The following is a 13,398-nucleotide window of genomic DNA, read 5'->3' as shown; positions in this document are numbered from 1 at the left end:
CCAGTCTCCCCAATGTAGGGGAGACCGCATCGGGAGCAACGGATACAGTAGATGATATTAGTGGATGTGCAGGTAAAATTTTGATGGATGTGGAAGGCTCCTTTAGGTCCTTGGATGGAGGTGAGGGAGGAGGTGTGGGCGCTGGTTTTACAGTTCCTGCGGTGGCAGGGGAAAGTGCCAGGATGGGGGGGTGGGTCGTAGGGGGGCGTGGACCTGACCAGGTAGTCACGGAGGGAGCGGTCTTTGCGGAAGGCGGAGAGGGGTGGGGAGGGAAATATATCCCTGGTGGTGGGGTCTGTTTGGAGGCGGAGAGGGGTGGGGAGGGAAATATATCCCTGGTGGTGGGGTCTGTTTGGAGGCGGAGAGGGGTGGGGAGGGAAATATATCCCTGGTGGTGGGGTCTGTTTGGAGGCGGAGAGGGGTGGGGAGGGAAATATATCCCTGGTGGTGGGGTCTGTTTGGAGGCGGAGAGGGGTGGGGAGGGAAATATATCCCTGGTGGTGGGGTCTGTTTGGAGGCGGAGAGGGGTGGGGAGGGAAATATATCCCTGGTGGTGGGGTCTGTTTGGGGGTGGGGGGAATGTCGGCGGATGATTTGGTTTATGCGGAGGTTGGTAGGGTGGAAGGTGGGCACCAGGGGCGTTCTGTCCTTGTTGCGGTTGGTGGGGTTGGGTCTGAGGGCGGAGGTGCGGGATGTGGATGAGATGCGTTGGAGGGCATCTTTAACCACGTGGGAAGGGAAATTGCGGTCTCTAAAGAAGGAGGCCATCTGGTGTGTTCTGTGGTGGAACTGGTCCTCCTGGGAGCAGATACGTCGGAGGCAGAGGAATTGGGAATACGGGATGGCATTTTTGCAAGAGGTAGGGTGGGAAGAGGTGTAATCCAGGTAGCTGTGGGAGACGGTGGGTTTGTAAAAAATGTCAGTGTCAAGTTGGTCGTCATTGATGGAGAGGTCCAGGAAGGGGAGGAGGTGTCAGAGATGGTCCAGGTAAATTTAAGGTCAGGGTCCAATGTGTTGGTGAAGGTGAAGAATTATACTGCTCTGTCAAGTATTTCTTCAGCCTGTCTAAGGAGAACAGTCCCAACTTTGCCAATCCATAACTGAAGTCTGCTATCCTCGCAACCATTCTTGAAAATCTTCTCTGCAGCCTCTCCAGCGTCCAGAATTGAGTGTAACATTTCATTTGAAGTTAAACCAGTATTTTAAAAAGTTCACCATAATTTCCTTGGATCTTATATTCTATTCCTCTATTTGTAATCCTAAAATTCTGCATGTCCTATTCATCATTTTCTTGAACTGCATGCCATCTTCAGTGGTTTCTGCATATGTATTCATAGGCCCTTTACACTGCATCCACTTCAAAATTATATAATTTATTTTGAGTTGCCTTTTATTATTCTTTCTCCTGAAATTAATTCCTCTGCACTTTTCTGTGTAAAATTTCATCTTCCATATGGCTGCTAATTCCATCAGCTTGTGTTGTTGTGAAATCTATCATTGTTCTCACAGTATACTCTACTTCCAAGTTTTGTATTATCTGCAAATTTAGAAATTGTGCTCTGCAAGACTAAGTGTAGATAATTAATATGGATCAAGCCAAGTGGTGAACCTAATATAATCCCCTGTAAGATTCTACAGTATACCTTGCTCATTTTCAAAAAATAAAGTTCACCACCACTGTCTGTTTCCTCTCATTTAGCAAAATTATTTTCCATGTGGCCACTGACCCTTTTAATTCTTTAACATTGCTCACAAGTCTGCTATGTGGCAATTTACCAAATGCCTTTGGAGTCCATGTAAACCACACCAACCCTCTTTGAAATCAGATATGCGCTATTTGACTTTAACGTCCGTGTGTGATATGATGAAATCTGGTTAGGAGATAGGAGACAAAGGGTAAGGATAATTGGTATGTGATTAATTTGGCAGGATGTGACTAATAATATCCACCAGGAATCTCTACTGGGTGCTGAACTTTTCACTGTCCTTTATAAATTACTTACTTGGATAAAAGAATAGAGAACCACATCTCCAAGATTGCTGCCAACACAAAGCTAGGTGGCACAATAAATGGTGTAGACTGCAGGAGAATGTTGCAAATGGAAATTGGTAGTACACTGAGTTATGGCATGTGTTTGCTGTGCATTTTCTCTCCAAGCCACCTATCATCCTGACTTGGAATTATATTGTAGTTCCTTAACTGTCGCTGGGTCAAAATCCTGATGTCTCTCCCTAAAGGCATTGTGGGTCAACCAACAGAACATGGACTGCAGCAGTTTAAGAAGACAGCTCACCACCACCTTCTCAAGGGCAACTAGAGATGGGCAGTACATGCTGGCAAGCTGATGATGCCCATATTTTGCAAATGAATGTCTTTTTTAAAAAAAAGGAAGGGTTCATGAAGTCCAGAAATCACCGGTAGCTAGTGGGCAAGGTCAAAACATAAAATGACAAATGGTGTCCAGGACTGAAATACAAAAAAATCAAAGCTTTCATTAAAAATTGCTCTGCTTAGACTCCATTTGGAGTACTGTGTTCACTATAGGCAGCACACCAATACTTCCCCTTGGAGAGAATGCAGTATGGGTTAACCAGGGTTATCTCAGAACTGGAAAGGTTAAAATATGGAGACATCTTGCAAACTTGTTGTGTATTTCTTTAAGCTTAGAAGATTAAAGGGTGATATAAAGTATTTTAAAATGAAGTTAATAAATACGATACGTAAGAGGAAACCATTTCTTGGTTGTGGAGTGCAGAACAATTTGGGCATAACCTTATCATTAGAGCCTGGCCATTTGTAGGTGCAGTCAGGAAGCACTTCTTCATACAGACGGTATGGTAAATTTCTTCCTCCAAAAAATACTTTGATTAATAGCATTCTAGTTAAGACATAGATTTGTCATGATTTAATTGAATGGTAGGGTGGGCTCAGTATAATTTACTGTAAATTAACATCATTCTCTTTTCTCTGGAGGTGGCTGTCATGTTGGATGCAAAGAGCTGGAACAACAGGCATCGACAGATAACAAGTCCACAGACAATGTTGCTGCAACCATTATCACTGATGACCCCCATACAGTGCTGGTGGAGTTCTCCTCCGTAGTGGCCAATACACAGGAGTATATTATTGAGGTACCTGGGGGATTCTCAATATTTAGATCAGCACTCTTCTAAAGAATGGCATTGTAGTATAACTATTTATCTCCCCTATGTGTAGCTAAGGATGATTTGTTGTGTGGGGCATTATCAACATCTGATTTCTGCCTGCGTTGTTAGTATGTGTGATCTGTGTTCTTAGTGGTTATGTGAATTGTGAGCAAATTACTGGTTTATTTGAGTTGCTTGTGGTTACTTGCAGTGTTCCCACTAAACTGCATGGTCCTCTGGCTGTATGGATGGTAAACAGTCTATGCACACGAAGCAGTCCCTTAAAAAAAATAAGCTTGGGTTGTTAGTGTACATGTGAGTTGCATATGTGGAATATTAGTGTGCGTGAGATTTGTGTGTGCAGGTCATCATTGTACATATAATCTTTGTGAGGGTAGCTGTGTACATGTAATCTTTGTTGTAGTTGTGTACATGTGAATTGCATTGAAGCAGTGATGTGGATGTGATTTGTACTGGACCAGTACTAAGTGTGTGATTTGAGCTGGTTGCTATCATATGTAATATTCCTTTTGTTTCTGTGTTACATTGCCAGGCTCCTGCTGAAGTTGCTGGAAGCAGTGATATGAGCACTCTAATCCAAGGCTCTAAGCATCAGGTTGGTGGTTGACTCCAAACGTTTAGAGAAGTTATATTCTTTATATTTACTGCCCATTGTTAAATTGTTTCCATTTGATATATCTGGCATCAATGTGTCTCATGTTCAGCTATTTTAACTTTCTTTTCAGGTTGACAGTCAGATCATGAAAGTTGTGCAGCAAATCATGAACCAGGCCAACTCTGGCCATCAGATAATTGTCCAAAATGTTTCCATGGAAGAGAACCATGAAGAAGTAGCAGATGCAATCACCATAGCAACGCCCGATAGTCTTACTGAGCAGGTTGCAATGACACTGGCATCCAGCATCGAGGAAGGACAGGCCTTGTTGGCAGAAGGCAGCCTAGAGACCAGCCACAATACTGTCACTATGGTGGCAGCAGATGGTATTGAGATGCTAGAACATACTGATGAATATATGATTACTACTCAGGATGGAGATGTGGAAATACAGACTGTGGTAGTGGGTGAATGACAGGAGCTTTTATAGGCCCTCCCCGGTTCCCTAATAAGGGGAAATCATTAATAAAGTGGGTGCCAGAACCGTGAATACTGCATTATGTAGTTACTGCTTCACAACAGGAATCAATGTCTGGTCATTTCATTTATTGTTTCCAAGCCACAGAACGATACGTGTCACTATTACGTTACATTAATGAAACTCTCATGCTCAAGATCTTCCTGCATCATTCAAAGTGTAAGCCATTTTGCAGTGGACTGTGCCGAGATACCTAATTGCTTCATGTTGCAGCTGAGTGCTATCTAGCGCATGTGCCCAAAGGAATGCATCAACATGTAATGTAGTTACTGAATAGTGGTGGGTCTGTGACCGCAGATTGTCTGCTGATGATGAGAGCAGGGCTGGACAGAATCTGACCAACCTAAACTGGATTATTGCTGGCCATTAGTGGAGCTCCTTCTCCTGATTACTTTGTGTCTGATTCTTTACTTTCTCCTACCTCTCCTCCTTAATTTCTGTAAATAACTACCTCATGCCAAAAATGGACCCTGCCACAGATGGACCTGAGTCTAATGCTCCAGTTACTCTGCCTTATTTAAGATTCATTGCTTTACCAAGGGTTGCCAGGGGTATTAAATTGTTGAGGTAGCAGTAAGTACTGGTAACTGAAATGCCTGTATAAGAGGGGAGGATGGCACAAGGCAGGCAGTTGTGAGAAACTGACATTAAGGAGTGGCAGTAAAAAGAAATTCAGAAACAGATTCAATTAAAAGACCTTCAGGGCCCTGGTACAAAAGGAGCTAAAATTTAAAATTGTATTTTTTAAATTGAAGCTTGAAATCCAAGAAACTCCAAATGTAGTTATGAGTGGTTTCCAGTGAGACACTGGACATGATGAAATTCTTGTTGACTTTTTTTAAAAAAAAAATTCATGAAGTGTTGCTATCTTGGTGCTTCTTCAGCTCTCGTGATGGGGACCTGTAGTAACAACCACGGCAAAGAGAAACAATGTATGTATCATTAGATTGCTCATTTATTTAATAAATGATACCTCGTGGAGCTCACCTCTAAACTCTATTGGAATCCTGAAGAGAAGCTTGTATTCTGTTTCATCTCTTGAAAGGTCAGAGATTTTATTTCATTTCTATACTAGGTATGGGAGGAATAGTGAATAGAGCCACAAAAAAGTAGAATGGAAAATAACAATCCACAAAGTCTCTGCTAAAATCTCCCAGAATCCTGTGTAATAAAAGTGGAATATTGCATATTACAATGCTTCAGCCCATGTCCCTGAATAAGAATGTTTCCACACTCCACCAGATAGTTAAACAAAATGTGGCATGCTCACTTCCATTACAAGTACAGGATTCTCCATGATGGAGTGCTGTTTTCATATTGTATGATAGCTTGTTACATGTACTCAATGAGCTTACTTGTACTTTTTGGGCAATTCACGACTGACTGCCTCTGTTGTAAATAAGACTTAAGAGTTGCCTATCTTGCTGTAAATAAAAATGCAGAATTTTCTTTTTTTACAGATTCTCTACAATGGCATGTTTTCTACCCCAGAATACAGCTTATTTATCAGATATTAATCTATTTATGAACAATATTTGTAAGCCATTACTTCAGGGACATTTATCACAAAAATATTAGGATTTTTAAATTACTTTTGAAAAATATAAGGATAGATCTGTAAAAAGCGGCCTTAAGTATGACCAAAACTAACTGGATTGTGACAAAAATAATGTATGACAAATCAAAGTGATGTAAAGTGTACGTTTCATCTGACATTACCTGTCACACTTTTCAAGAAAGATTATATTGAAATTGTATAGATTGTAAAGTATCCCTTTTAAATATTACCAGCAGTGCTTTAGCTTGTTCATTTTGGTAATAAAGTGCGTGCCTGGCATACAGCAATTGCCCATTTACAGGATCATTGTTTCAGGAATTAAATAAAAGTTGCGATAGGAAGCAGAGTCCAGAATGGACACAGATATGCTCAGCTTTATCGCAGGATCTTCCTGCTGACAGACTTTTTCCCCCAGTTGCATTTGTAGTTGCTGTGGCTAACTATAGCACTGAGGCATTCATATCAGAAAGGGTTGCATCACTGTGTCCTGCATAAGAGAGACTCTCCATCAAATGGATGTGTTTATGAATGAAAATGCCATGTGGTTGTGTGTGAGAATTTTATCTTTTTACCTTAATCTGATGTTTCATTTTCAGTGTACTCAAGGCATGTACCAAGTTACTTTGCTGACCATCATTGGCATCTCACTGTGTGACCTGGTTGACCTCAAATAAAAGTGGAATTATACCATCACTCTTACCTGCAACATTTATTTCCTTTATTCTTTTATGGGATATGGGCATTTGAATTACTTGATAACTTTAAAGAGACAACTACATTGCTGTGTCTGGAGTCATCTTAGGCCAGACCTGATAAGGAGGTCAGATATATTTTGCTAAAGGTCATTAGAAAATGGGTTTTTAATAACAATTGATAGTTTCATGCTCATCATTGATGAGGCTAGCTTTAGATTAAATTACCTTTAATTTACTTTTAATCTCCCCAGTTATTGTGGTAACATTTGAACCTGTGTACCAATGCATTACCTTCTGCCTCTTGATTACTAGTCCAGTGACATTACTGCCATCACGATCTCACCCATTAACTGTCAAAAAACCTGTCTGGTGTTATCCTTTCAGTTATAGCTATCAAACAATAGCCCTTTAATTGCTAACGAGCAGATACTAGAGCATATAGTATGGAAACACACCCTTCGGTCCAACCAGTCCATGCCGAACATAATCCCAAACCAAATTAGTCCTACCTGCCAGCTCCCCATATCTCTCCAAACCTTTCTTATGCTGGTACTTATCTAAATGTCTTTTTAAATATTATACCTGTGGCTGCATCCACCACTTCCTCAGGAAGTTCACTCCATGTGAACCACCCTCTGTGTAAAAAATTTGCCCCTCCCATCTTTTTAAAATCTTTCTCCTTTCACCTTAAAAATATACCCCCAGTTTTGAAATCCCCTATCCTAAGAAAAAGACAACCAACCCTTAACCCTATCTATACCACTCATGATTTTATAAATCTCTATAAGGTCACCTCCCAATCTCCTAATCTCTAGTAGGAAAAGTCCCAGCCTTTCTTTATAACTCAAACCTTCCACACCCAGCAACATCTCAGGATAGATTGTGGGATGTGAGGCAAGGTTGAGTTTATTTTCTTTAAAGGAGGAAAGTTCAAGATTTAATTAAAATCAAGTTATGAAAAGACCTGTCAACCTTATACAGATAAATTGTTTATGCACGTCAGAGCTCCAAAATTCTGGGGTATGGTTAAGTATTAGACAGAAAGAATTGGGAGCATCTGTGGATTGAAAAACTGAGTTAATGTTTTAGGTTGTTGAATTTACTCTTGCCCACCTATATCCAGGACTCTTCTGATGTATCTGCCACTTCATTCAATGTCTTGGCCCAACAGCCTCATGGGTGCTTTATTTCTTCTTTGACCAAATGCCCAATATATTCCACGACACAGCTACACCAGGCCAATCAATTTAAAAAAATACAAGGTCATCAATCAGATATGAACATTATGGAAATCAAGTAGACCATGTTTATCATATGGGAAACAAGAGTTGTGTACTTAACTTACAACTTAACTGGGAAGAGTGTGCCGAGAATAATGACTCACTGTTCGACAAGGTGTCACAAAATGTATAGAATCCCAATGAGACCATGAGAATGGCCAATTTGCTGGACTGCTAGTCAGGACAAAAGTAAATTAATGGCAGGTTTGTTGTGAACAGAAAACAGCTATTGTAATGTAAAGTAGATTTAGACCTTTTCTTGAACTCAGAATTCTTTCTTTTGGCTGATTCGGATTTTCTTTCTCTAATCATGGGTGTGTTCTGTCTGCAAGTGCTTTTTTCTGTTACCCTAACACTGCAATTAAACCAACCAGTACTGTTGTAAAAACAAGGACTGCAGATGCTGGAAACCACAGACTAGATTAGAGTGGTGCTGGAAAAGCACAGCAGGTAAGGCTTTATTCCTGATGAAGGGCTTTTGCCCGAAACATCGATTTTCCTGCTTCTCGGAGGCTGCCTGACCTGCTGTGCTTTTCCAGCAATCAGTACTGTTGTAAGGCAGAACTTCCTTAACATGAAAGATTCTTGGTGTTGCTCAATCTCAAATTCACCCCCTCTCTGGCTTCATCTCTCTCCTGGTATTTCAGTTACAGCTGTACAACTTGCAGTTCAGTTTATAATCCCCACTCCCCCCACACCCCAAAAAATATTGCCTCTTACATATAACTCTGACCTTAACGGAAATAAAACACTTTTTAAATGCATTTCATGACCAGAAAAAAATAACATACACAATACAAAATAATTACATACATTCAGATTCATTCATTCTTTATACAGGCTTTAATAAAATTATTTTTATTTACTTCCCAGATTCTAAAAACTAATTCAACACAATCACATTCTTGATAATGGATCAGCTATTTATTATCTTTTCCAGCAATGTGAACAATTCATGTTGAATGAATAAGTTCCATTTGAAAAATCTTGCTTTTTGAGTCTTAAATTTCTCTCCAAAAGCTAGTGGCTTAGAGCCAGTTTGTATTAGTGTATCTGTGTAAATATGACAGACATAGACTTCAAAATATTGAAAAGCCAATAATAATACAAAGGTCTTTTCTACAGTATTTAAACTGTTTGAATTTCTTAAAAGTGACTCCGAACTTCTCTATTCCCAATTCTTCATCTTACAATAAGACTACACTTACCCACCAGTCACTAGCAACAATTGCCATTTTAAACTTTTTCATTACGTTAGAGGTGGCCATTAGAGATTGTCTTCAGCTTTTCCAAAGCTGCTTTAGTACTCTGCTGACCATACCACCTTTGTGTTTTTGAAGCAAATCTGTTAAAGGTACTGATATTGTTCTGACATTAGGCACAAATTTACAATAAAACCCATACATTCCCAGAAATCTCACGTTTTCTCATTTTTAGGAATAGGGAATTCAATCAAAGCCTTCACTTGCTGTTCTTGGCAACACTTAGCCTTGGCCTATGATATTTCTTATATAAGTCACTCTTGCTTTTGCAAATTCAAGATTTATTACTAAGATAGCTAACTGCAGTTGGGTTAAACAGGTTTCCTATTTGCTATGTTCTTGCCAGGTGTAACTGTATATTACAACATTGTTGAAATAAACTACACCATTTGGCACTTTAGCTATGTCTTGATTCATAATTCTTTTGTATTGTAGTCAGCACAAACCCAAATGGTATCACTTGACATTGATTTAACCAGTTTTATAGAGTCATAGAATCATACAACACGGAAACAGACCTTTCGGTCCACCACGTCCATGCTGGCTAAGTTCCCAAACCAAACCAAACTAGTCCCAATTGCTTGCATTTGGCTCACATCCCTCTAAACTTTTACTATTCATGTACCTGTCCAAATGTCTTTTAAATGTTATAACTGTACCTGTATCTACCACTTCTCTGGCAGTTCATTCCACGTACACATCATCCTCTGAAAATATTGCCCCTCAGGTCCCTTTTAAGTCTTTCTCCTCTCTCCTGAAAAATATGCCATCTAGTTCTGAACTCCTCTACTCTAGGTAAAATACATTTGTTATTCATTACATCTGTGCCCCTCACGATTTTATAAACCTCTAATCCAGGTCACCCATCATCCTCCTACACTCCAGTGAAACAAGTCCCAGCCTAACAAAGCCTCTCCTTAAAACTTAGACCCTTTGGTATAACAAAGGTTGATAGATTTTTATGTTAATGGTAATTGCCAGTATTCCTTAAATAGATCAATCTTTGAAAGCAATGAATCGTTGACAACCTGTCAATACAATCTTCTAACCAAGGAAGTGGGCAGGAATCTGTTATCATTATTGCATTTATTTTTCTGTAATTGTGCAGAATCTAATCAGTACATTTGGTTATGGGACTAACATCACTGGTGAACTGCTTTGGCTCAATTCAATCAACTTATTTTCTTGTTAGCATGTGCTGAGTCTCCATTTTGATCTAAGTATTTTTTGGGGCGAGGGGCTTAACCAATAAGGATGTTGTTTTATTGGTTCTGTTTCCCCTACTTCCACATCATATTTGGCTAGTTTAGTACATTCAGATGTATCTCTATAGATTTTCTTGAATTTCTTTCCTAAATTTTCCCATTGTCTTTCCTCGAAGTAAGCAAATAGGCTAACTATCCCAGTGTTTAAGAATTGGTTTGTCAACTTGTACAAGGTTTGCTTTGTGAACTGTCTTAGACTCTCTTTCCACCTCTTAGGACCTGGTTTTCCTCTATTGCTCTTACTACCTGACACATTTACTCTTTACCTTCCTCCCTACAATGATACTACTTTAATATGTTCAGTGACGTAACCAGTTGTTCTTGTGATCAGAAGTATCTACCAGATAAGTCAGAGTATCTCACTTTCAAAGGTTCACATTGTAAAGGTAATAACTAACACCATCTCCTATTTTAAATAATTGTCTCCCCATACTTTTATCTTTGGCTGTGAAGTTTTTAATTCCTATCCTCTTAATTCTGCACACTCACTACACTGCCTTCTCACATGCTTTGGAAGCCATCCCATGGGCACCACCAGTGATAGTTGTGCAACCCATTTTCATCCTCCATGATATTTGCCCATCCCTCATTCTAGGGGCAAAGCATCCACAATAGGGTACAGTCAACTCAGATGTGTGCAGTGGACCCAGTAAAAGACCCAGTACAACCCATGGACAAAACCAACGTAGTCTACAAAATTCCATGCAAGGACTGCCGCAAACACTACGTAGGACAAACAGGAAGAAAGTTAGCCACCAGGATACATGAACACCAGCTAGCCACAAAAAGACACAATCCTCTCTCCCTCGTAGCCCTACACATGGATGAAAAAAACCACCATTTCGACTGGGACAACAATCTATCCTGGGACAGACTAAGCAAAGACATGCCAGAGAATTCCTAGAGGCCTGGCACTCCAACCAAAACGCCATGAACAAGCATATAGATCGAGAACCCATCTATCAACCCCTCAGAAAATGAACAGGAAATGACATCACCACAAACCCCAGGAACCCCATTCAGGACAAACATATAAATAGAAAGCAGGAGACAACAGCTTTGCTTCACTTGGAGATCACCACTGATGATGTTACCTAACCAGGTAATGAAACGTCTGGATATCAAACCTACAGTTCAGCGAGCAAACCTACACTCTAAATTTAACAGATGTACAATGAGTGAAAAAGAATTTAGACTGGGTAAGCAAAGTTCTAACCATTAGAAGTCCAGACCACAAGGTGGAAAATAATTTTCTCACAGCTTGTATGATGTACTTGTCCATAAAGGATGGTCATTCTTGTTTTAGAACTCTTTTTAAACTTTCTTGTCTTTTTCTGTGTTTTTTTTTCTCTCTGAGAGGGGGTTGGGGGAAGAGATGGATGTTTCCTATCTATAGGCTCTTGGAGTTTCTCTCTGCTGCTCTGAAACTTGTAGCTTAACACACTAGCTGAACCAACCAGAGGGCTCTTGTCAGGCAGAACTTCCTGAACTCAAGATTCTCAATGCTGCTCAGTCTCAAATACTATCACTGTTTCAAAAAGCAATATAGCACCACACAGCTCAAGAATATGATTTTTGTTGAGTTGCAAAGCCCTCTTTGTTTTCCCTCTATTACAGTCCAACTTTTAACCAGCTTATAGCTCCAAAGAATAAAGGAGAAATATTGTCTCTTTCAACATACATTGAATTTTGATGCAGTTTTCCTCCTCTCTCCTCACACTGCAGCTAGTGTGATGAAAGATGTATAATTTTTATACACACACACACACAATCATCTTTGGAGTTTGGATTTCAAAATCAATGCAAACAGGTGTTTTTGTACTTCTGTGAAGGGTTTTCTTTTAAAAAAGAACAAGCCCTTCCAGAATATTCTTCAAATCCAACATTTTGAAAGAAGCAGATGATAATAGACTCCTGTAGTGTTAATGGAAAAATATTTATACTGTTTTATTTATGCAAGAGTAAACATGTAGGCCAATAGCTCTGGTTTCCAATCTGAAGAATTTAGAATGAACAAGTTTTTCTGAATTAAGTTCAACAGACATCAGTGCTGAATTTAGAAGCAAGTTTAGTTTCTCTCCTAGGATGATGATTAAGAAAAAAAGTCACCTCAGCAGAACAATTTAGTTTGTGAAGTCTTCAAGCCAGAAGAAATCTTCTTCTAGAATGGTAAAAGTTTAGGCTCTCAAATTTGTGAAAAGTTCACATCAGTAGATGTGGAAATGATTAATCAAACTTTCCAGAATCCTCAGTAAAGAATATGGAAGGAGTCAGTGAAATGGAACACTAGAGATGTTGAGTAGGAGGGTGTAATTTCTCTGGACTTGAGTCGCTGTAACGGACAGTCTTGGGAAACAAGCTGAAACTTTGTTTTGCTTTGTACTTTGAAATAATTCTGTTTACAAAACAAGCTATCTAAATATATTTAAGTTTCTACTGTGCAATTTGCTTTGTTCTGTAACCTTGTGTGAATATCAATGACTAACCATCATGTTAATTAACTTAAAAGCATCTATCAAGTCAGATTTCATTCTGGGATCTCACTTGTCTGGTAATACTATCAACTATAATCTGAACACTAGTCAATCCTTTCTTCCTGTTTCACTTTCTCTTTCAGGTGTGGCAGTCTCAACAGAAACCTCGCCTCTCCCCCTCCATTGTAGTGTGTAGCCAACTCCTGCATATCATTAAATGCCATTGTTCTGTGCATGCATCTAGATTTGCACATCAGCTTCTCGATCCTACCATTCCTCTCCTCTGCAGTTCACACCCAGTCTAGGTTTCATTTAAATGATTTCTGCCACTTTTTAAATCTTGCACCTTCAGATCCACTGTAGCAGTGTCAAAACTCTTGTTAAAAATTAAACTGATTCTTTCACCTTTTTGCAGCAAAAATTTGTTCCTCCTAAGTCCTTGCAGCTCAGGAGAATTGAACACAAGTTGGAGGCAGTCATGGATGTTGTCGAAAAAGTACCCAAACCTGCACAAGTGTACAACCTACCCAAAAGAATGGAGCAATGAGACCAAGGAGTAATGA

At 39.6% G+C, this 13,398-nt stretch overlaps 1 protein-coding gene across 2 annotated transcripts in view; it reads left to right on the top strand.

Annotated features, from left to right (window-relative positions):
- Nucleotides 1-6,552, top strand: part of e4f1 (E4F transcription factor 1) — a 36,543-nt gene extending 29,991 nt beyond the window's left edge. For both annotated transcript variants that reach the window (XM_043711739.1, XM_043711740.1), the window contains 3 exons: nucleotides 2,975-3,132; nucleotides 3,701-3,763; nucleotides 3,894-6,552. In XM_043711739.1, coding sequence (XP_043567674.1) covers nucleotides 2,975-3,132; nucleotides 3,701-3,763; nucleotides 3,894-4,238 — 566 coding nt within the window. In that variant the 3' untranslated portion in view covers nucleotides 4,239-6,552. The remainder of the gene's footprint in view (nucleotides 1-2,974; nucleotides 3,133-3,700; nucleotides 3,764-3,893) is intronic.
- The last annotated feature ends 6,846 nt before the right edge of the window (nucleotides 6,553-13,398 follow it).

This window comes from Chiloscyllium plagiosum, chromosome 21 (genome assembly GCF_004010195.1).
Source record: "Chiloscyllium plagiosum isolate BGI_BamShark_2017 chromosome 21, ASM401019v2, whole genome shotgun sequence".
NCBI classification, from domain to species: Eukaryota; Metazoa; Chordata; class Chondrichthyes; order Orectolobiformes; family Hemiscylliidae; genus Chiloscyllium; species Chiloscyllium plagiosum.
The sequence above is the reverse complement of the archived record's forward strand: the minus strand, read 5'-3'. Positions and strand labels throughout refer to the sequence as shown.